The sequence below is a fragment of the Oncorhynchus mykiss genome, chromosome 11 (assembly GCF_013265735.2).
Source record: "Oncorhynchus mykiss isolate Arlee chromosome 11, USDA_OmykA_1.1, whole genome shotgun sequence".
Lineage (NCBI taxonomy): Eukaryota > Metazoa > Chordata > Actinopteri > Salmoniformes > Salmonidae > Oncorhynchus > Oncorhynchus mykiss.
Genome location: NC_048575.1, coordinates 14119824 through 14145268, shown reverse-complemented (window position 1 = coordinate 14145268; position 25445 = coordinate 14119824). Strand labels below are relative to the sequence as shown.

General features: G+C 43.7%; 1 protein-coding gene across 1 annotated transcript in view; it reads right to left on the bottom strand.

Moving 5' to 3' along the window:
• LOC110535303 (LIM zinc-binding domain-containing Nebulette) overlaps positions 1 to 23869 on the bottom strand; it is an 86156-nt gene extending 62287 nt beyond the window's left edge. Inside the window, exons 1-2 of the mRNA XM_021620216.2 lie at positions 23509 to 23869; positions 21823 to 21917 (exon numbers count right to left, since the gene is read on the bottom strand). Of these exons, the coding sequence (XP_021475891.1) occupies positions 21823 to 21917; positions 23509 to 23577 (164 nt within the window). The 5' untranslated portion in view covers positions 23578 to 23869. The remainder of the gene's footprint in view (positions 1 to 21822; positions 21918 to 23508) is intronic.
• Positions 23870 to 25445: the final 1576 nt, after the last annotated feature.

The following is a 25445-nucleotide window of genomic DNA, read 5'->3' as shown; positions in this document are numbered from 1 at the left end:
GTGTCTCTTACATTTTGATTATTCACAATAATCTATAGCTTGTCAGACCAAGAAATGACAACAACTGAGTCCTATTGGCATATGGCCAACTTTTAGAAACAATTATCAAAAATGCTCCCATGGAACAACCCCCCCCCCCCAAAAAAAACAAAAAAACCCAAGCGCTGTTTTGAGAACAGAATGGGAATGGAACGTAATAGGTGCCGATGAAACTTCCTAAAACAATGGCCTATTGAAAAGGACTAAACAAAACCCCAGGAAAGTTCAGCTATGACCCAATGACGTTTATCTCATAAAACAGACAGCATTGACAAAGGAGCCATTGAATGAATTGAACAACAGTGACAAACATATTCCTGTTTCCTGGGAAACACTATAGGTTCTTCCCACAACCTTTTGATATGAATTATGGAAAGACAACTCAACTAAGCAAACTACACACACACACACACACGCACACACGCACAAAATATCAGTCTTCAAGATTGCAAGTTTGGTTTATTAAAATGTTTTAGTTGGTCTATGTAAAGTGCAAATTGGTTGAATAAAGATTATTTTAAAACAAATGTATAATGCAAATGGAACTGGTTGAGCACCTGGTCGTGCTGTGAATGAGGATGTCAGGGGGAACTGGTTGAGCACCTGGTCGTGCTGTGAATGAGGATGTCAGGGGGAACTGGTTGAGCACCTGGTCGTGCTGTGAATGAGGATGTCAGGGGGAACTGGTTGAGCACCTGGTCGTGCTGTGAATGAGGATGCCAGGGGGAACTGGTTGAGCACCTGGTCGTGCTGTGAATGAGGATGCCAGGGGGAACTGGTTGAGCACCTGGTCGTGCTGTGAATGAGGATGTCAGGGGGAACTGGTTGAGCACCTAGTCGTGCTGTGAATGAGGATGTCAGGGGGAACTGGTTGAGCACCTGGTCGTGCTGTGAATGAGGATGTCAGGGGGAACTGGTTGAGCACCTGGTCGTGCTGTGAATGAGGATGTCAGGGGGAACTGGTTGAGCACCTGGTCGTGCTGTGAATGAGGATGTCAGGGGGAACTGGTTGAGCACCTGGTAGTGCTGTGAATGAGGATGTCAGGGGGAGCTGGTTGAGCACCTGGTAGTGCTGTGAATGAGGATGTCAGGGGGAGCTGGTTGAGCACCTGGTCGTGCTGTGAATGAGGATGTCAGGGGGAGCTGGTTGAGCACCTGGTAGTGCTGTGAATGAGGATGTCAGGGGGAGCTGGTTGAGCACCTGGTCGTGCTGTGAATGAGGATGTCAGGGGGAGCTGGTTGAGCACCTGGTAGTGCTGTGAATGAGGATGTCAGGGGGAGCTGGTTGAGCACCTGGTCGTGCTGTGAATGAGGATGTCAGGGGGAACTGGTTGAGCACCTAGTCGTGCTGTGAATGAGGATGTCAGGGGGAGCTGGTTGAGCACCTGGTCGTGCTGTGAATGAGGATGTCAGGGGGAACTGGTTGAGCACCTGGTCGTGCTGTGAATGAGGATGCCAGGGGGAACTGGTTGAGCACCTGGTCGTGCTGTGAATGAGGATGTCAGGGGGAACTGGTTGAGCACCTGGTCGTGCTGTGAATGAGGATGTCAGGGGGAACTGGTTGAGCACCTGGTCGTGCTGTGAATGAGGATGTCAGGGGGAACTGGTTGAGCACCTGGTCGTGCTGTGAATGAGGATGCCAGGGGGAGCTGGTTGAGCACCTGGTCGTGCTGTGAATGAGGATGTCAGGGGGAACTGGTTGAGCACCTGGTCGTGCTGTGAATGAGGATGTCAGGGGGAACTGGTTGAGCACCTGGTCGTGCTGTGAATGAGGATGTCAGGGGGAGCTGGTTGAGCACCTGGTCGTGCTGTGAATGAGGATGTCAGGGGGAACTGGTTGAGCACCTGGTCGTGCTGTGAATGAGGATGTCAGGGGGAGCTGGTTGAGCACCTGGTCGTGCTGTGAATGAGGATGTCAGGGGGAACTGGTTGAGCACCTGGTAGTGCTGTGAATGAGGATGTCAGGGGGAGCTGGTTGAGCACCTGGTCGTGCTGTGAATGAGGATGTCAGGGGGAGCTGGTTGAGCACCTGGTCGTGCTGTGAATGAGGATGTCAGGGGGAGCTGGTTGAGCACCTGGTCGTGCTGTGAATGAGGATGTCAGGGGGAGCTGGTTGAGCACCTGGTAGTGCTGTGAATGAGGATGCCAGGGGGAGCTGGTTGAGCACCTGGTCGTGCTGTGAATGAGGATGTCAGGGGGAACTGGTTGAGCACCTGGTCGTGCTGTGAATGAGGATGTCAGGGGGAGCTGGTTGAGCACCTGGTCGTGCTGTGAATGAGGATGTCAGGGGGAGCTGGTTGAGCACCTGGTCGTGCTGTGAATGATGATGTCAGGGGGAGCTGGTTGGGGATGGGGTGGTAGAGGTAGAACGGGAAGAGAGGGACAGATAGTGAGAGCGATTAGTTGATTGTTGTAGATGACTGAGGGAGATGAAAAAGAGACAGAACGAGAGAGAGAGAGAGAGAAAGAGAGAACGAGAGAGAGGGATGGAGAGAGAGAGAGAGAGAGAGAGAGAGAACGAGAGAGGGATGGATAAAATGATAATATGTGTATAGAACACAGGGGTGGAGCTAATAACATGGAACCTGGAGCAAATATTTGTCACGGGCCTCCCTACCCTGGCAAATGCCAAATGTTTCTTTGTGAAGTTTCAGAGAAACACAGATGAACTCTGATTCAAGGACACACCAAGCAACACTGTTGTGTGTGCATATTGTATGTAGGCAAGGCAAGATTATCTCAGGAGGGAAATGAAAAAGATGCAGAATCTTCAGAACACAAAGTTTAAAAAACCCACCTGCATCATGATCAACAGCATGTTTTCATTTCTGGCATTCATCATGACTACAAACTCTACTCTGACACGCCCTGATCTCAGAAACTCAAGAGATAAATAGATATGATCAACTAAAAGTCTTGTGACGACAGAGTCAAAAATATGGACAAAAATATAAACACAACATGCAACAATTTCAATGATTTTACTGAGTTGCAGTTCATATTCGGAAATTAGTACATTTAAATAAAGTCATTAGGATTTCACATGACTGGTCAGGGGAGCAGCGTGGGGGGGCCTGGAAGGGAGCCAGGCCCACCCACTGGGGAGCCAAGCCCAGCCAATCAGAATGTGTTTTTCCCAACAAAAGGGCTTTATTACAGAATAATATACTCCTCAGCTTCATCATCTGTCCAGGTGGCTGGTCACAAACATTGCACAGGTGAAGAAGCCGGATGTGTAGGTCCTGGGCTGGTGTGGTTACACGTGGTCTGCGGTTGTGAGGCCGGTTGGACGTACTGCCAAATCCTCTAAAACAATGTTGGAGGAGGCTTATGGTAGAGAAATCAACATTAAATTATCTGGCAACAGCTCTGTTGGACAGTCAGCATGCCAATTGCACACTCCCTCAAAACATCTGTGGCTATCAGGAATCAAGGTAAGACCCAAGTGCAGACCGTGTGAAGTAACAATGTTTATTGTAACACCAGGGGCAGGCAAACGACAGGTCAAGGCAGGCAGGCAGGCTCAGGGTCAGGGAGAGTTCAGTGACCCAGAGGGGGAGCAAAGGTACCGGACAGCAGGCAGACTCAGGGTCAGAGACAGGCAGAGTTCAGTAATCCAGAGGGGGAGCAAAGGTACAGGACGGCAGGCTCAGGGTCAGGGACAGGCAGATTGGTCAGACGGGTGGGTACAAGGTCAGGACAGGCAAGGGTCAAAAACCAGGAAGACAAGAAAGAGAGAGGCAGGGGAAAAGGCAGGAGCTGACAGGACGAACGCTGGTAAGCTTGACAAACAAGACGAACTGGCAACATACAAACAGAGAACACAGGAATAAATACACAAGGGATAATGGGGAAGATGGGCGACAGCTGGAGGGGGGTGGAGACAAGCACAAAGACAGGTGAAACAGATCAGGGCATGACAGTGGCATTGTGTTGTGTGACAAAATTGCACATTTTAGAGTGGTCTTTTATTATCCCCAGCACAAGGTGAACTTGTGTAATGATCATGTTGTTTAATCAGCTTCTTGATATGCCACACCTGTCAGGTGGATGGATTATCTTGGCAAATGAGAAATAACCACTAACAGGGATGTTAGTTGTGCACAACATTTTTGAGAAATAAGCTTTTTGTGCATATGGAACATTCCTGGGATCTCAGCTCATGAAACATGGGACCAACACTTTACATGTTTGCGTTTATAGATTTTTTCAGTATATAACAGAAATCACTGATATAAGATCACTGGCTTGATTGTGTGCCGACTTAAACAGAAGCAGAGACAGCAGCCGACAGATATCTAGAATGACGTCGGTCATAAAGCTCAGCATTCTACTGGTTATTCTAGTCAGGACCTTACATACCGATACGTTTCATTTTGAAGCACCAGGGAAACAATATACCTTTGACATTATTCATCATAAAAAAGACTACCGTTTGTTATTCAGTTCGACAGCTGAAGAGAGCTTGCTGCTGTGGAACACTTCTAACAGTTCACCTGAGAATTCCCCCCTGGCTGCAGGACTACGGGGCCGACTACAACTGACTACTTTATCTCCCTGGATCCAGAATCTCACTCATTCAGACTCTGGACGCTACAGTGTGCAGTGTTGGACAGATGGCAAGGTTTTTAGCAAGATCGGAGGATATTCAGCTGCTCAGTTTGACCACTCTTTTCAACCAGAGCTCTAGATGTTTTGAGGGGTGCTCCTTCCCACTCTCTTTCAGTCTCATTCCCTGCCATCTCTCTCAAAGGGTGATGCTGCCGATATACAGTACATTGTAGAATAATAGTGACGACATCAAAACTATGAAATAATACATATGGAATCATTTGAGATTCTTCAAAGTAGCCACATAACAATCCTTTTTTGTGTTTTTCCGTCTTACACAATATAGAATTTGATGGATGTGCCTTCCTCAACATGGATGTGTTGTCCGGCTACCTGTCTAAAATTCTAGACCCTTCTGATCACATGATCAAATGACCTAAGTATGACCTTAACGACCGCACAGAACACTCACTCAGCAAGAGCCAACTTGTGTTGTAATGAAACACCCCAGGCTTTGTCACTTTTTTTGGGGTGATGCCAATAGTATGTCGGTATGTAGCCTCACTATCCCCACAGCAATTACTTCCTGTAAACAATGCTAAACAATATAGGGGGAGGAGCAGGAACAAGAGGACCAGGAAGTGTATCTCTGACTCATCCTCTATTCCCATACCATTTGCACCACGGGTACTGCGCATGAGAATTCAGTATTGTTCCATCCCTGGCTATTCAACTCCAGGCCTGGAGGGTCAACATTCTACTGGCTCTCTTTTCTACCACCAGTTAGTGTCCCAGGTCTGAATAAGTCCCTGACAAGAAAGGTTTGGCCCCTCAGACCTGGAGTTGAATAGCCCTGCCACGGGGCATCTAGAAGATGGCAAGAAAGACAGGTAAACCACAGTAAACAACTTGGCCCAAGTGGAACTATTCCGGAAAACCGAACTTGTAGCTAGAGTACCTTCAAAACAAGCATTCTTTCTCTGTCACAGGAGCAGAGGCTCAGAGAAAGGTTTCATGTGGGGCTTTGGTTACCGTCTCTTGGGCTAGTTTAGCTAAAAGCCCTGGGGAGAGGAGAGAGGGGCAGTGTGTGTGAGAGTGGGCTCTGTCCCTACCTCCCCCTCTCCAGGCCTAGAGTTACACTTCAGTGGCCCCAGTCTCCATTGGCAACTCTGGACACTTTGTTCGGGCGGTGCAACCCAATCCCCTGAAACAAAGGCCCACTCTGTGGGATGTCATACACTCATTCAGCAGCCAAGGTACCTCTTCCTCAGCCAGAATAAAAATGAGAGGTAGGCCTACAATAAGCTGTTTATCCCTGGACTACACCATTAAAAAAACACTAAAAAGCCTCCTGAAATGTGAAGTCCCTCGTTTTCATCTACTTTGAGGTTCTGACAATGTCTGTTTTCTCCCCATCTGGTGGTAATATTGCTTTATTGGAGCAGAATGGAGACAAAGAAATACGTGTTGGCACAACAAAATAGTCTGGATTGCAGCTGGGCACAAATCACCTCTGTTGAAGGAACAAACTGGATATACGGACAGCAACATACAAGCACATCCACTCACAATGGTAACACTGTTTTTACTTCAGCACCCACTGGGCACAGACGTCAATTCAACGTCTATTCCACGTAATTTCATTCAAATGACGTGGAAACAACATTGATTCAGCCAGTGTGTGCCCAGTTCCAACCACACGTTCCAACCAGACTTGTAGTTAAACCTCCCAGCGTAGCCGCTATCTCGGGAGCAAGGTGTGGATTTCAAGATCAACTGCATGCTCACTATACAAAATATCATAGTAGGAATTGAACATTTGCTCCTTGTTTTGGGATGCTTCAACTAGGGCTGTGGCGGTCACAAAATGTCATCAGCTGGCGATTGTCAAGCAAATAACTGTCGGTCTCATCGTAATTGACCGTTAATTAACATAACCACATTTAGCAACTCCTGGCTTCCAGACATAGCTTACAAGCCATTTTAAAAAGTCTAATAAATCCATGTAATATAACCTACACCTTCACAATAAATCCATTATTTACTTTAGACAGTTCTAAACAAGCATGATATGAAGAAAATGTAGTCTATTTCAGAAGAAAAGAATAGCATACTCTGATACTCTGAGTTGTCCTTATGTTAGGTTCTGATGTGGCTATGCCAAATGGCTGTGGGCTACACTAGTTCAATAGCAGAACATATTTGCTTATAATTCCGTGGCATTATTTTGTATTATTTTATAGTATGAAGAATACAATTGAACAAAGCTGAATAAAATAGAAAGGATATTTTCTCCAAATGATTTGAGGGAGTGCACACATGCAAATCTTCTGTGTAGTGTGGTTAACAAGGAAACAGGTTCTCCTATATGCTTAATTTAGAGTTATTAATGTAACTTATTTGTTCTACAAACGTTGGGCTATATGTTTTGATGTGTAATACATTGTTAGGTTGCATGATACGACTCTAATGATGATTTGAAAAAAGTAATTTGAAAGGCATGAGCTCTGCTTAGTGTTTTGCTCAGGCTGTACACACTCCAATAGTCTCTCATTCATAATTTGACAAGCACTTGATAATGCCTCGAATTTCATGGAGCCATTCCCTTTGTGGCCATAATGCACCCTAAAAAACAAATTCAACTTTATTTGTCACATGCCGGCGAATACAACAAGTGTAGACCTTACTGTGAAACGCTTACATACAATCCCTTAACCAACAGTGCAGTTCAAGAAGAGTTAAGAAAATATTGAAGTAAAATATAATAAGAAGTAACACAATAGCATAACAATAACTGCAGGTAGCCTAGTGGTTTGAGTGTTGGGCCAGTAACCGAAAGGTTGCTAGATCGAATCCCCGAGCTGACAAGGTAAAAATGGGTTGTTCTGCCCCTGAACAAGGCAGTTAACCCGCTGTCATTGAAAATAAGATTTTGTTCTTCACTGATTTGCCTAGTTAAATAAAGGTTAAATCAAAAATATAAATAAATAATGAGGCTATATACAGGGGGTACCAGTACCGAGTCAGTGTGCGGTGGTACAGGTTAGTTGAGGTCATTTGTGCATGTAGGTAGGGGTGATAATAAACAGCGAGTAGCAGCAGTGTACAAATGGAAGGGGGGGGGGGGGGGGGGGGGGGGGGCAATGTAAATAGTCCGGTGGAAATTTGATCCATTGTTCAGCAGTCTTATGGCTTGAGGTAGCTGTTAAAGAGCCTATTTGGTCCTAGACTTGGCGCTCCGGTACTGCTTACCGTGCAGTCAGGCTCTACACCCCTTGTAAAGAGGATGAATGTGCTTAAAGTTATTTGGCCACTTTAGTTGTGATACAAACCTTATTAAAACATATAGGCTTATGGGCTAGGCTACATGAGGTGTGTGACTATGATTAGAACAAGTCGCAAAAAAAGGCATCGTTTCTAATGCTGGGCATCATTCACAAGTGATAATATATAATTCACAAGTGATAGGCTAATATTTTCACTCATCAGACTATTCTTGATTTAATCTGGTCTTTACATATACTAAATAATACATATATGTGATATTTGTTTTGATTTTGAATAGACCATTATCATGCACCTGTATCAAAACAGGGCCAGCGGGAAAAAAATACATACCATCTATGCACTTAAATAGCGAATGGAGGATGCTTTCCCCGTGGTTCATTTTCATGCCAGCCAGGTAGGCTATTGTAAATATAAGCAATGTGCTTAATATTAGGAAAGTTGAGAAATAAATATACTAGGCCTAGCCTATAGAAAGCTGATGGGATCCTCCTCTTTTTGATAGAGGCCATCAGTCAGTTCTCTCACACATTTGCATAGCCTATAGAAATGTTGAGCAACATGAGCTCATGGGTTCTCATGAAGTGTTTGATTGAATTTTTTATTACATTTGCTTTGATGTCAGAGTGAGTACAGGGACAATAGACTGCTGAGTACCAGGCAGTTAGAAGGCTTTGTAGGCTACTAATGACAATCAGCAGAATCAGAGCTTGGATAAGGCTAATTATGGTGACTAAACGGTCACATGGAATTTGACTGCCTTCATGACTCGTGACCGCCGGTGTGGCGGTAATGGCGTCACCGCAACAGCCCTAGATCTAACTCAGTGAATCTCTAAATTGCACTCTGTACATTGGGGGAGTGTTATGTCGAGGGACAGGTTTACCAAGCCTGTCCAATAGGGGAAAGAACACCAAACCAAAGCTCCTCCGTAATTTCCCGTATTTGATATATTTCAGTCCTAGGACACCTGATCCAAATCATTCAGGGCTTGATGACCTAGTCCTAGATCAAACAAGTGTAACAACAGGGTTTACTGGGGAAGTTTGGGAAACGCTACAGTATCTAATAGAGGTATTTCAATAACAAAATCATAATTCTAACACAAGCTTCCAATTGTCTCCTTCCACCCCTCTCCTCTCCACTGTGACTGTTGCCCAGGTTGTTCTTTAAAAAGAGAAAATAACTGTTCTCAATCAACTGACCTTGTCAAATACTGTCTAATGCATACTGTGTTGGCTCAGGACAGATTCACAGAAATGGGATGGTTGCAGAGTATGGAAAGATACGATGACTTGGCTTGCTGCCCTTTACTGTGGGAGAGTTTCTTAACCACCCCAGGAAGCAGCTAGTCAGTTCAATTGAAGCACAAGGGCACACACACATTTCATGCTGGCTTAAGCACAGACATATTGTTTACTATATAAGCATACAAATATGCACTAACTAGCATGTCCTCTATCATAAATTGACACACACACAGTATTATTCTGAGTGCTGCAGCCTGCATTATATTGCTTATCCACAAGGGCAGATGTGGAAGCCAACAAGGCATTAAAATGTAATTATTCCCAGGGTCTTATTTATGGTGTTAGAAGCCAGGTTGTATGATGCTTAGTGTTCAATATTGGACTCTGCAATACATCTGCAAACCAGAGCTGGACATTCAAAATGGATCATCAGACCTTCAGGAGAACAGTCACAAATAATGATTGATTGATAATCCTGACAATGGAAGTAAAATGGTCCTCAAAGAGAGCTTATTATCAGGGTCACTTACCAACCCAATCAATGGTCCAGATGTGAATTTGTATCAAGAGACATACAGTACAATTGATTGTTGATTGCCGTTGTAAATAGTTCAGAACTAAAGTATACTTCTCAAATGAACACTAAGTGAAGAATGATCGGGATGAAAGTGGTCTCCGTAGCAACGGCACACACACACACACACACACACACACACACACACACACACACACGTCTCTTTCAACCCTGAGAATTAGAGTGTATCCTGAAAGGGACTATTTTAGAAGCAAGTTTATTGGGCAGGTTAGGGGTGGATTTTATTTCACTGTCCAAATGAGCCTCCTATTCTTAACCTGCACAAAAGCTGGATAGGGTTGACAAAAATGAAACCTAGACGCAGTTGTGTGTGTGTGTGTGTGTGTGTGTGTGTGTAGTCTAATTAGAGGAGTTTGGATCAATGTGGGCTGCTGTTGTTGACTGGGTGCTGCTCACTCCAGAGTCACTCTCTCCTAGTGTCTGTCTTTTCCTCTGTCTCGAGGTCATCCATCTATCAGGGCTGACTCATTACTCAACTCTGTGTGTGTGAGGGCAGTAGTGCCAATCGGGCAACCCGTCTACCTCTGCCCAGAACCTAACACCTTGGGTTTGCGTCTCCCCCCTTCCCCTTAGAACAGCCTCAATTCATCAGTGCATGGACTCTACAAGGTGTCCAAAAGTTTCCACAGGGATGCTGGCCCACATTGACTCCAATGCTTCCTACAGTTGTGTCAAGTTGGCTGGATGTCCTTTGGGTGGTGGATCATTCTTGATACATACGGGTGTTCTTAATGTTTTCTATACTCAGTGTATTTCTCATCTCCAACATGTAAAAACTGTGCGTCATAATCTACAAGTTCATTACTCTGGTTGATAATTGGCACTGGAGGGGTGTTTCAGCTAATTGCACAAAACGCACCGCTTCAATCGGATAATGTTATACATTTAGACTTCAATGCTTGCACTCATAATCCCTGGTAAATAAATAAATCAAATCAACACTGAGTAAATGAGAAAAGGCTAAATGGGTCTTTGCATCCCCCCTGGTAAGACAAAAACCGATCCAAAACCGCTTGGTTTACATGACTGAAACATTTGGTTCTCACATGCGCGTCAGGCCTAAATATAACCCCCATGTATTTCCAAACAAAGTTTCCAATAACACACTCGGAGACATCCTGTTCACGTTGAAAGTTTCTTTGTCCTTCCGGTGAAACGGCAGAGATTTACAATGCTCTGAGGCTGCCAGATTGTGATGACCGATGTGGAGGACATTGTTTAAATGTTACTGTGGCATTATCATGCTGTCTGTGGGTGACCCTCCCAATCTGCAGTGGCACTAGGTTGGTCCTATTCTTGGATGTTTTGTTTTGTTTTCCTGTGTGAAAGAGAAACAATGGTTGCTTTGATGTCCAGGGGTGGGGGTTCCAACTTCCTGTTCCCTTGGCCTGCTGGGAGATAACAGAGGAAGTGACAGACAGCCATCCCTCTTAATGTTCATTTTTGAACACACACACACAAATAAATGCATGTACACCAAAACCATCATCCATACCTTGTTAAGCAATCACTAACAGGCTAAATCTGTGCTCTCCCTCTCTTGGCTGTTCTGTGACTGTGCAAGGCTGAAACAGCTTATTACGATCTTAATGCTGTTATCGCATGTATGGAATATGACTTTCACATCCATCCTGACCAGTCACCCTCTGTATGCTTCCAGCGGCTGAAATAAAACCTCCCAAGGACGTGTGGTTTACTCCGCCCGTTCAAGATGCTCTCTTTCTACTCCTCTTACAAGTGAACCCCTCTCGTCAGTTGTGTGATGCTCATCCAAGCGGAATAAACATGGGGTCAGCTCCAAGTGTCGTTATGCTGGTTGCTGCAAAAAGCATAGAAAGACCAGAGCATCGTCTTCCCTCTCATCAGCGATCGACAAGGACTTGTAGCCCTTTCCTGCCGTCACATGACCTAGTTGGCTCATGGGTGGAATATGAATCATATTTTTCATGTTTGTCACAAATAATATTATTACTATTTATAATTCTAATATGATTGATTTTTTAACCCGCCGAAAATCCGGTGTTTCTATGTCAAACAGTTTTTCTCCTGTGATGTATATGAAGAGTAACATTGAGGTGCAAACTCAAATCTCAACTCTATATCTGACATGGTACAGGTCTTCTTTTTTGATCCCATAACCATGTGTGTGAGGTGCATACTTTTGTTTGAAAGTAGATTTGTTTATGACTACCATGACCCTCATTTAGCCCACTGCTGTAAAAGGTTTTAAACTGGCAGCCGTGTAACTAACCTCAACACAAAAACGTGGACACTACAGACAGTAATCCTCCTGAATGTTATACTGCCTGAGGGGTATTTCACCAAGCAGGAATGCAGGCTAATGCTCAAAAAACACTATTGTGATAAAACCCTACATTGTCTGGTACTGTATAGGGTACAAAGTAGATAGTCCATTCTAAGGGAAGACTATGCCTCAGCCACACTGTACATATAACATGTATTATATCCCATCAGGCTTATAGCCAGCAAACGTGTGTCCCCCCCCAAAGGGTGAATCAAATCAAATCAAATGTATTTTATATAGCCCTTCGTACATCAGCTGATATCTCAAAGTGCTGTACAGAAACCCAGCCTAAAACCCCAAACAGCAAGCAATGCAGGTGTAGAAGCACGGTGGCTAGGAAAAACTCCCTAGAAAGGCCAAAACCTAGGAAGAAACCTAGAGAGGAACCAGGCTATGTGGGGTGGCCAGTCCTCTTCCGGCTGTGCCGGGTGGAGATTATAACAAAACATGGTCAAGATGTTCAAATGTTCATAAATGACCAGCATGGTCGAATAATAATAAGGCAGAATAGTTGAAACTGGAGCAGCAGCACAGTCAGGTGGACTGGGGACAGCAAGGAGTCATCATGTCAGGTATTCCTGGGGCATGGTCCTAGGGCTCAGGTCCTCCGAGAGAGAGAAAGAAAGAGAGAATTAGAGAGAGCATATGTGGGATGGCCAGTCCTCTTCTGGCTGTGCCGGGTGGAGATTATAACAGAACATGGCCAAGATGTTCAAATGTTCAGATGTTCAAATCCATGGCCCCTGTGTCCTTTCCCCCACAACGGAGCTGTTGAAGCTGGGCTTTATTCCCCCTGACAGGACAGGTCTACTCTGGAGCTATAGCTACTCTGTGCTGGTCCATATGTTCTACAACAGCATCTCATCCCGGCGATGACCCCCAAAACAGACACATCTCAGGACCTCCACTTATACAAATGAATAAGAAAGTTGCATACACTAATTTCTTCTTGATGTGGGTTTCTATTTGACCAAGTTGTTTGCTAAAGAGCCTTCATCAGGGTATGAACTTCCCCTTAAATATCCCTACTCCATCTATAGAGTAGATTTATGGCCATTTCAAAAACCATGTATTCCCACAGATAAAATGAGAACATGTGGTGCATAGACAGGCTCTCTTCTCGAGGCTAACCAGGTACAGTAACGTACCCAAAAGGATAGAAACAGTTGAATGTAATTACTTTACAGAAAAGCTTTGGGGAGCCAGAGAGACCTATTATTATCTACACGGCTGTCGAGGTGATTAAAAGCTGTTTTGGGATGATTTACTCTGAGATAAGAGGTTAAAATGAAGACTTTCACTGAATAATCCATCTTGCCCTTGGTGCCTGCTGAGTACATCCTTTCCCTTACAGCACATCACAACCTCAGCAGTTGCAGAGAGAGAGAGAGAAAGGGGGGGGGTTCTAAATAGGGTTCTTATCACTTACACTGATGGAAATTATTTAAGAAATCTATTTTAAAAAGGGTAAACTTTTATTGAGTTGGTCTTTATCTGTGATTGAAATTCACTGTATACAAAATCGTGTACTGCACACGAAAAAATATATTTTCGTGTGCCTGTCACAAATTTCTAATAAGCAATTTGTGTCTATTTCACAATAATCTGTGATACTGGGTTGGCTATTCATTGTTAAGACTGCATCATCATCATCATCATTAAAGACACCTTCGCTAATACTGTTAACTGAAACTTTGTTGATTTGAATAAATTAATATTAAACAAAAAAATATGATATATACTTTCTATATGATGGGATTTAACATTCCAGATTCTGTACATGTTTGCCAGTGTTCCCCTTTGAAAGCCACAGAGAAGGACGTTTGCTATTCATATAGGCTTAGCCGAGAGGCTTATTCTAAATGACACTACTAGGCCTACTGGAGCAGCCAGCAAGGGTGGTGACATGACATTATCTTGGACATTCTGGGCCAAATCTAAAAATCAAATCAAAATTTATTGGTCACATACACATGGTTAGCAGATGTTAATGCAAGTGTAGCGAAATGCTTGTGCTTCTAGTTTCGACAGTGGAGTAATATCTAACAAGTAATCTAACACATTCAGAACGACTACCTGTAATGTAATTCTGATCACCTGTTCACACACCTGTATGTCATTATCACACACTATTTAGTTCAGTTCTTTGCACCCCATCATTGTGAGGAATTGTTTGTTTTGTGACACACTTCTATTCGGAGCTCTGGTTTCCCCGCAATTTATTCCTCCTGTGTATGATAGTTTTTGCCTGCCTCACTAACGACGCCTTTTGCCTATTTCCTGCCTGTACTTTATCAGATTTCCTGTTATCAACCTATTGCCTCCCGGATGACGTTACTAGCCTTTTCCCTGCCTCTACTTTTTGCCTTTTTGGACCCCCTGTGTATGACCTTCTGCCTGCCCCTGGACCCAGCTACCTGCCTCCTCCTGTGTATGACCTTCTGCCTGCCCCTGGACCCAGCTACCTGCCTTCTCCTGTGATCCTTTACAATAAACACCTGCTGCGCCCTGTCTTGAAACCAGCTCTGTCTCCCATCGTGTTCATTACACTACCTTACACACACAAATGTAAAGGGATGAATAAGAATATGTACATATAAATACATGGATGAGCGATGGCCAGTGTGGCATAGGCAAGATGCAGTAGATGGTATAGAATACAATATATACTGTTGACATAAGTAATGTAGGATATGTAGACATTATTGTGGCGTTATTTAAAATGACTAGTGATAAATGTAATAAATTGATTTTAAAAAGGTATTTAAGTGGCCAGAGATTTGAATCTGCATGTTAGCAGCAGCCACTCAATGTTAGTGCTGGCTGTTTAACAGTCTGATGGCCTTGAGATAGAAGTTGTTTTTCAGTCTCTCGATCTGTGCTTTGATGCACCAGTACTGACCTTGCCTTCTGGATGATAGCGGGGTGAACAGGCAGTGGCTCGAGTGCTTGTTGTCCTTGATGATCTTTTTGGGCCTTCCTGTGACATCGGGTGCTGTGGGTGTCCTGGAGGGCAGTTAGTTTGCCCCCCCCCGGTGATGCGTTGTGCAGAACGCACAACCCTCTGGAGAGCATTGAGCTTGTGGGCGGAGCAGTTGCCGTACCAGGCGGTCATACAGCCAGACAGGATGCTCTCGATTGTGCATCTTTAAGGGTTTGTGAGTGTTTTAGGTGACAAGCCAAATTTATTCAGACTCCTGAGGTTGTCCTTCTTCATCACGCTGTCTGTGTGGGTGGACCATTACAGTTTGTCTGTGATATGTATGCTGAGGAACTTAAAACTTTCCACCTTCTTCACTACTGTCTCGTCGATGTGGATGGGGGGATGCTCCCTCTGCTGTTTTCTGAAGTCCACAATCATCTCCTTTGTTTTGTTGATTTTGAGTGAGAGGTTATTTTCCTGACACCACCCTCCCCTCACCTCCTCCCTGTAGGCTGTCTCGTCGTTGTTGGTAATCAAGCCCACCACTGTAGTGTCGTCTGCAAACTCGATGATTGAGTCATCGAGTTGGAGGCGTGCATGGCCACAAAGTCATGGGTGAACAGGGAGTACAGGAGAGGGCTGAAAACACACCCTTGTGGGGTCCCAGTGTTGAGGATCAGTGGGGTGGAGATGTTGTTTCCTACCCTCACCACCTGGGGGCGGCCCGTCAGAAAGTCCAGGACCCAGTTGCATAGGGTGGGATCGAGGCCCAGGGTCTCGAGGTTAATTACGAGTTTGGAGGGTACTATGGTGTTAAATGCTGAGCTTTAGTCAATGAACAGCATTCTTACATAGTTATTCCTCTTGTCCAGATGGGATAGCGCAGTGTGCAGTGTGATGGCGATTGTGTCGTCTGTGGACCTATTGGGGCGATAATAAAATTGGAGTGGGTCTAGGGTGTCAGGTAGGGTGGAGGTGACATGGTCCTTGACTAGTCTCTCAAAGCACTTCATGATGACAGAAGTCCCTTCTACGAGGCGATAGTCATTTAGTTCAGTTACCTAAGCTATCTTGGGAATAGGAACAATGGTGGCCATCTTGAAACATGTGGGCACAGCAGACTGGGATAAGGATTGATTGAATATGTCCGTGAACACACCAGCCAGCTGGTCTGGGCATGCTCTGAGGACGCGGCCAGGGATGCCGTCTGGACCAGCAGCCTTGCGAGGGTGAGATCTGCACTTACTTAATTCATTGACACACAACTCTTACTGCCGGGGCCTCCCGAGTGGTGCAGTGGTCTAAGGCACTGCATCGCAGTGCTAACTGTGCCACTAGAGAGTTTGGGTTTGAGTCCAGGCTCTGTTGCAGCCGGCCGTGACCGGGAGACCCATGGGGCGGCACACAATTGGCCCAGCGTTGTCCGGGTTAGGGGAGGGTTTGGCTGGCAGGAATGTCCTTGTCCCATTGTGGCGGGCCGGGCACAGTGCACGCTGGCCAGGTGTAGAGAGTTTCCTCCGTCACATTGGTGCGGCTGGCTTCAGGGTTAAGTGGGCATTGTGTCAAGAAGCAGTGCGGCTTGGTTGGGTTGTGTTTTGGAGTATGCACAGCTCTCGACCTTCACCTCTCCCGAGTCCGTACGGGAGTTGCAGCAATGAGACAAGACTGTAACTATTAATTTGGATACCACGAAGTTGGGGAGAAAAGGGTAAAAAAAAAAGAAATATCATAAATAAAAACAACTCTCACTGCCATTAATGCAAGATTTACCTGCAAGTTTGACATTCGGTTCCTTCTCCCTTTTTAAGACATTAGTGTCACGGTCGTCCTCCTCTTCATCTGAAGAGGAGAGGCGAGAAGGATCGGAGGACCAAAATGTGGCATCATGTTCATCATGAATTTTAATAAAGAAAACACTGAACACTATCCAAAACAATAAACTAAATAACGACCGTGACGCTAATGAGAACTGTGCTGACACAAGCAATCACCATAGACAATCACCCACCAACAAACAGTGCAACCCAGGCTACCTAAGTATGATTCTCAATCAGAGACAACTAATGACACCTGCCTCTGATTGAGAACCATACTAGGCCGAAACATAGAAATCCCAAAATCATAGAAAAACAAACAGACTGCCCACCCCAACTCACACCCTGACCATACTAAATAATGACAAAAACAACAGAAATAAAGGTCAGAACGTGACAATTAGCTTAGACATTTAGACCAGCAGAATAAATTAACATAACATTAAATGAACTACGTAATCTTTCCCATCAGAAACAAGCTGCAATGTTAAATCCCATCATACAGTTGTAGTATCTTAATATGATCACCCTGTTGTTGAAGGAAATTTCCTGCACAGCAAGAAATGCAACCTTGTACTGTATTCAAGGTTCAAAACGGCTTCTAAATGTTTACATTTTATTTTACTAGGTAAGTCAGTTAAGAACAAATTCTTATTTTCAATGACAGCCTAGGAACAGTGGGTTAACTGGTCTAGGAACAGTGGGTTAACTGGTCTAGGAACAGTGGGTTAACTGGTCTAGGAACAGTGGGTTAACTGGTCTAGGAACAGTGGGTTAACTGGTCTAGGAACAGTGGGTTAACTGGTCTAGGAACAGTGGGTTAACTGGTCTAGGAACAGTGGGTTAACTGGTCTAGGAACAGTGGGTTAACTGGTCTAGGAACAGTGGGTTAACTGCCTTGTTCAGGGGTAGAACAAAATATTTGTTTTACCTTGTCAGCTCAGGGATTCAATCTTGCAACCTTCCGGTTACTAGTCCAACGCTCTAACCACTTGGCTACCTGCCGTTTGTAATTTCCACTTTTAAAATGTCAGACTTGATTTGCCCAAACAAAAAATATAATCAACCAATACAAAAATGTCCATTATTATCCACAAAATAATTCACATTTCCTGACACTGCAGGATTATTTTCATGCTGTGAGAAACCGGTCAAATTAAGATTCTACATATGTAGATTAAAGAAACTCATTTTCAAACCGTTGCGGCAAAGCCCCTATGCCTTCCTTTTCAATGGCTCGCTAGTCACCTGTTTTCTCGAATTTCACACAGATAGGACAGCGCTGAGCCTGAGTCTCTGATGTTTTCTGGGCTGTTGGATGGTTTTGCGTTAGGTGTTGCTTTAATGAGCTCAGGCCTCAGTAATCCAAATGTGCACTCTATTATATAGACTCTCTGATCATTGAGCTCAGCCATCAAGTGAGCCACTTCACTGGTACTTCTTTTAGTCCCCAGGTGTTTCTCAATTGTCTTAAGTGGCTTTCTCTCCTCGTCTCCTTTCCTTCATCTTTGCTGATCTGAAAATATAGTTGTATAGCAATATGGAGGATGCTAGAATGGAATGACCTAGAAATCGCTTTCACCTGTCTCATTCTTTGATGTTATAATATATAATATTAATATATATTCCATTTAGCAGCATGTTAGTTTAATAAGTAGAGGAAAAGAGATGAGGTGAGGATGACTCTTTTGACTATTGAGATGCACCCCTTGTGTAGCAGGAAAGCTTTGTAACAGAGATTGGGGGGATAATATCAAATAAATAAAGAGCAACTTGGCTGTATTTGATCAAATACCTAATTGGGTCAAAATCACATACTTTGATGCAACAAAGAACTAATGGCTTTGCTTTCATTTGTTCAACTATTCATGCATAACATTCTGGAGCGTATCTTCTCTAAAAGATACTCAGATCTCTGCCTTTTCACAGCTTTTCAGTTCTGGGTTCTCTCATAAAAGATTAGTCAGAGAGTTACATAAGTTTCCCTCATATCTCTTGTCTGCATGACAAATGGCATTGTCAACTCCTGTATGTCTGGTGAACAATGAAATTTGAAATGCTACTTTTGGGGCATTTGTCATATCCCTCAATGGCAGTAGTTGAAAATCACTAATGTCATCATCACCATTCTCATACAATTGATATTCAATTATCACTGGCTCATATGGTAGAGTTATGGTGTACTGTAGGCATTCAATAAAAATACATTATGGAAATACAATATTTGCTTTGATTTAAAAGTATAAGGCACAGTACACCAGACAGACACGGAAATGGGATTCATCTTTCCATCCCCACTTTCTATTGAGAAGTCAGATGACATAACATGATCTAATTATTCTAACTTAAAAAGAGATGTTAATTAAATATAAATATTTTACAGAGAAATTTGCATTTAAAAGATGGAATTGGCATGACTGAACATAAGCCTTCCTCTACACTGCAATAATGCTATGCAGGAGTGGATGCTTAAATATGAATGATGAACTGGGAACTCAGTGTCACACAGCTTCATTTAAAAGAGCCAGGAATGGCAGATGATATATTTTCTCATCCCCTGACATGTAATTAACCTCGCAGTATTCCTTGACCTACGCTTAAGCGGAGGTGAACGCTGGAGTGAGTGACTCCTGGGTCTCATACCAACCCAGGACTGACTGTTAGTCACTCGGTATGAGACTAAAATATGCCGAAAATGTACATGCAATGCACAACCTGTAAGATTTGAGAGTTTATTACAACCCATCATGACCTAAAACGCGACAAACATATGCATGCATATAGGGAGATACTAGAGAAACCAAGGGCGTATAATACCTAGACACAGAGGAAGCCAGTGGGAAAAGCATCCATTCTTGCAATTTAGTAGATTATGTCCCGAGACTCTGGAAGAGAAGCTTTACCCTGGACGTCAAAGGCTAAGTAGCATTACTTTTTCCCAAAAGTTTGAGAGAGAGTGAAAGAGTGAGTAAAAGAGAAAGAGAGCGAGAGAGAGAGAGAGAGAGAGAGAGAAAGAGAGAGAGAGAGAGTCCCAAGAACCTTGGCTATTATAAGAACCTTTAAGGTACTGACCCAAGGTTTGGAAACCGTGGGGGTGATGCTTAAAAGAGTGAACCACTACAACATATTGAGTAACAGCTTCATTTCACTGACACTAATCACCATGGCAAAGTGTGTCATGCACAGACATACACAACATTTGTTTGTTTTCAGGCACAGTTCAACATCCGTTGCTATGATCTTTCTATTGGCCCTGTCACGTAAGGAATATAGTCAGAACACTAAAGGCTTCTAGAGGCTATGGTGAGGTATAGTATCATAATTAAATAGGTGGGCTTGGGTGAAACAAAGTATTAGTCTCCCCCACTGGGAGAAGAAACAGCTTTATGGCCCTAAAAGTCAGAGTCATTTTCACCCAAAGCAGCCATAAAGTAAATGCTATTGGGTGTGTGAGGAGGGTAGGACAAAGTGTGTTCTGTTTGCAGACTTAGAGGCTGTGTTTCGGTACACTCACCTGTATGGCTCTATAACACAGTATTTTCTTGGGGACTTCTCTAAACAAATATGTTGAAATGACATAAAACAAGACTTTGATGAAAAACAGTTTGGGCATTTCTAATGCAGCAAATATATATTGTCTATGCCGTATATATTGTTCAAATGAAGGCTACAATGAATCTGCTCATTGGCAAGAGTGGTATGGACCACCTTTACACACAACCCTATCAATAACAATACAAGGATAGCAGATTAAATTCACTTTAAAATGTTATTATTGAAATGCTGGAGGTGTTCCTCTTGAACAAACTGCACTATACATCCACACTTCCACACTAGCACCAGAATCTGACCCTTAATCTCACCCACACTTGTTCAGCTAAGTGGGCGTGCATACTCCCCTTCCCTGCAGTTCTGAACAAGACCTTGGTAGAGGTAACCCTGCAGTTCTGAACAAGAGCTTGGTAGAGGTAACCCTGCAGTTCTGAACCACAGCTTGGTAGAGGTAACCCTGCAGTTCTGAACAAGAGCTTGGTAGAGGTAACCCTGCAGTTCTAAACCACAGCTTGGTAGAGGTAACCCTGCAGTTCTGAACCACAGCTTGGTAGAGGTTACCCTGCAGTTCTGAACAAGAGCTTGGTAGAGGTAACCAAGCACATGGGCTGTGCTTTATATAGAAAGAAGAAACAGTAATTGCACTCCTGTAATTGTGTGTATATCCATCCATCCCTTTTTCCCTCCCTACCATCCATCTATCCCTCCTTCCTTCCCTCCCTCCATCTATCCCTCCCTTTCTTGCCTCCATCCCTCCCTCCATCCTTCCATCCATCCATCCCTCTCTCCCTCCCTGTGTATGAATCGTGTGCTACAAGAGCCTGTTATAAGCCAAGGGCTGTTTTTCTGAATGGTAAAGAGAAACACAAAGCAGAAAACTAGGCAGAAGCATTGGCTCTCCATCTCCTTTCATGCTGGGGGACTGAAATAGACTTGTTGTGCTCTCTGATAGAAGGACCTAGTTTCCATGTTGTTCTATGCAACAGGCCAGTCTCCAGCCTACTCTTTTATTTCTCATCTGAGAGCTTTGCCCTAAAGAAGAGCCAGGGAAAACCAGACACATAATGTGTGTGTTTCAGATGTAACAAGCCTGAGATTACTGGTAGATCACCCAGGCTTTTGGAGACGAGGACAGGGCCTTTTCTCTCACATGCATGAACTATCTCTCCTGTACTGTAAAACTGACTTTTTTAGGAAATTCTCATCTTGACTCACCTCCATTTTCTATGTTCATGTGTAACCGGTGGGAATTGAACCTGGGTTTCAAGCTCACCAACCCAATGCCTTAACTATTAGAGGACACCCTCAGCATCTGAGGGCGACAAAGTGTCAGGCAGGCCCACCTCATTCCGAGAGCATGATTCCAAATCACCTACACTATACATGCATTGCCCATGAATTCCCATGTGTCCATACGCTACATCTACCACTTAATCAACAAAATAATTTAAGACCCCTGACAAGCCCTAAAACCAAAGCAAATAATCAGCTATAGCAACGACACTCACGCATTGCAGTAGGGCTTCTTATCGTAGCCTTTGTAGTTCTTCATGTTCAGAGTCATCTTACAAACCTCGCAGTGGAAGCATCCTTTATGCCAATTCTGGAAAAGAAAACACAAATTATATTTCAAGTCAGTTTGACCTTGCACTGGTGCTCAAATCTGATCATTGTGAATGAATAATGGCTTTTATTTTTAATTTAACTAGGCAAGTCAGTTAAGAACAAATTATTATTTACAAAGACCACCTAGGAACACTGCCTTGTTCAAGGGCAGAACGACAGATTTGTACCTTGTCAGCTCGGGATTTGATCTAGAAACCTTTTGGTTATCGGCCCAACGCTCTAACCACTAGGCTACCTGCCACCCCTCAATTAGTTGGGAGGCGCAGAGATGACCGATATTCCAGATTTCTATTATCACAACCAAGTGGTTCTAAACAGAAACGACCAGTTTGTGAATTAATAAGGTCCTCAAGAAGAAAGGTTTATTAACTAAACAAAGGTTATCTATTTCAACTAATTCTGAGGAAATTACTGATTCTAAATTGAGTAAATAATTTTACTAAGAATATATGTCTCTGATGTATAGGGTTCTGAGCTGTCGGCCTACAATAGGACATGCATTTGGTTGCAGATATACCGGTGCTACGACTGTCCACTGGCGTTTCCGCCATGGATTCGTTTGGATGGGTGCCCTACAGTATTCAGTGCCCATGATGTGTTCACGTGGATTGCATGTGCGTGATGTAATGTGTGTGTGACGTCCTCAGAAAGTGGGCCACATGGGTTCCATAGGGCCATATGGCCAGGACAAGGTAATGGTTTTAGGTAATGGGTAATGGGCAGGCCTGCGGAAAGAGTAGAGCCAAGGGTTGATGGTTTACAAAAGGGGTCAAGATAAAGGGGTTGGGTTTGACAACTTCGACATAAGACGCTCACTCCTAAAGGACCTTTTTATTATTAAACTGTAATAATAGTAGTAGTAGTAGTAGTAGTAGTAGTAGTATAGACCTAGGTCTGACATAGACAAAAATAATGCAAAGTGCAAGTGCAAATAATGCAAAGTGCAAATGCAAATAATGCAAAGTGGCTATTAAATCGATCATTAACTAGTTGTAGGCCACATTCAACCATAAACCAGAATTCATATTTTGTTCAAGTGCACAAAAAGGAAGAGCAGGTAAAAAGAAATTAAAGGATCAGATGCAAGAAAATGCCAGTCATTCCCTATTGAGCAAATCTGAGAATATGTCCTTCGGGGGATAAAGGGTAAACTTGTAGGCTATCCCATCCCCTTGTCATGTCAATATGATGCTCAATATCCTCCAACACTCTTAGGGGGAAAAAGGTGCTATCTAGAACCTAAAATGGTTCTTCAGCTTTCCCCATAGGAAATGGAACCCTTTTTCTGAGTGTATACTACAATAGATATGCTATTATAATACACATATCATGAGAGTAACACAAGCTAAGCAAAACCACACTAAAAAACTTTGGGCATAGCCAAACGTAGGCTATTCTGGTTTCGTGCTTAGCAGTGCACTCGCTGTTCGGTATAATTAGACTATGTGGCCAAAGAGAAGTTTGAATCAAAGTTTAAAAAAATCCACCAACAGGCTGCTGAAATACACTGTAGTCAATTCTGATATAGACATTATCACAATTTCAATGCACTCATATGATTATCTCACCTTATCAAGGCAGTTGACTTTCTCCGTCGGATAGACAATTTTCCCACAGCGCGCACACGGAGGGTTCATTTTCAAATATGCGTCTTATTCCCCGCGACAATAAATCAAATGTATTAGTGTGAAAATAGTTATTTGAAATCTGGTAACAGTTTTACTTCACATCCCGAGGTCAAGTCGGTAGAAATAAACAAAGTAGCGCGTCTCTCAGAGTTCGCACAGTCACTATCCTGTCCTGAGTGGATGCCGCATTACAATTGAACAGACGTAAACTGTGGCTGCTTGTGTGACACAGCACCTTCCACGATCCAAGCTGCTTGATTCAGCGACAGCGCCAAGCCAGGACCACATGATGTTCCTGCGTTCCTTATGAGAGAGAGAGAGAGAGAGAGAGAGAGAGAGAGAGCGAGAGAGAGAGAGAGAGAGAGAGAGAGAGAGAGAGAGAGAGAGAGACCAAACTAGGCAGCAAATGAAATTCAACATAAGCCTATTCAATTGAATGTACTGTTGAAAGCTGATGGGTAGGCTAAAATTGTTTTCGTAGGCAACCAAAGATAAGCAATTTTGACTTGTTTATGTTGTGTCAATGACCAAGCATCACATGAACAGTTATCTTTACAATCCTTCATTCTATATATTTTACTTTGCAATCTTTTCATTTAAAAAAGACTCATAATTCTCTGTAGAACCATCCTTTTTTTGTTTATGTAGCCGGTGCTATACTACACCGCTGTAACTCTGCGTTGTGTGTGGTTGATAGAGACCATAAACGTGGACTTTGGAGATCAGGTAGTTTTAATCAAGCAGAACTGACTCTCTGCATCTTGCATCTGCATCCAAAAGGAAATAAAACATTTGTAGAGCACATCTGTTCTGAGAATCGTCGCCTCTTTCTCTCTCAGTGCATCAAAATGATTTGAGCACGAGCACGCCGGGCAAAACGTAAGTACACACTCCCCTTCTCCCAGGATGCAGGCATGCATAACAAATCAACACAACATATTGATATATGAACCTGGTGAAATTCACATAGTACTTTAACAACTGTTACATTCACCCCTCCTGAATTTCACCAACCTTGTAAAACAACAAAATAACCTACCAAGCTCAAGGCTTAATTCTGAATTCAGCTCAAAGCTACCCATAGGGTTCAGGGCAAGTGAAAGTTGGTCAGGCCTTCAACTGCCCCTAGATGCATAGTGCCTCTTACACTATATCTACATTCTTAGCCTTAAAAAAAAATCCTGTACTAAATCATCTCTGTACTATGTTAAACTTACACCTTCTGGTGGGTTGACTCTATTAGTCTCTTTACTGGTTTAACTACCCTCCCCGCCCTTGTGCGACCTGCCACTGGGCTAGGGGCCATAGTAACTAACGGTGGCTCTGGCCTTAGATCATTGATCAGAGGTGAGTTTGAAGGAATCAGCTCCAGAATCTCAGAGGTGCTTCCCCGGTCATTTTCCTCAAGAAAACAAGGTTCTTCTGGGTCTGACTTTCCATCCGATGTCCAGAGTTCGGAGTAATCGCTTGAATCACTTTCCTCCCCAGAGTCCTCCATGTCTTCCCTGTCCAGTCCATCGCCGGAGTGGGTGGCCTCTCCTGCATCTACATTGATTGAAGGCCCTGCAGCATCACTGTCATTGAAGTGTACTGAATCATCAATTTCAAATGGCAGGAAATTCACCTGCAGCAGTAGATTCCTGTGAACCACTTTCTCTCTGCCATAACGATCTTGGATTATGTACGTGTGAGTTTGTGGATTGACTGAAGTCACTGTGAAAATCTCGGGGTTCCACTTGTCAGCCAACTTGCGGCGGCCCCTTTCACCCTTGTTGGCGATGAGGACACGATCCCCCATGGACAAACCGATGCCTTTAACCCGCTTGTCATACTCCCGACCTTGTCGTCTCTGTTGCTTGTCAGTGTGCCTTTGGGCA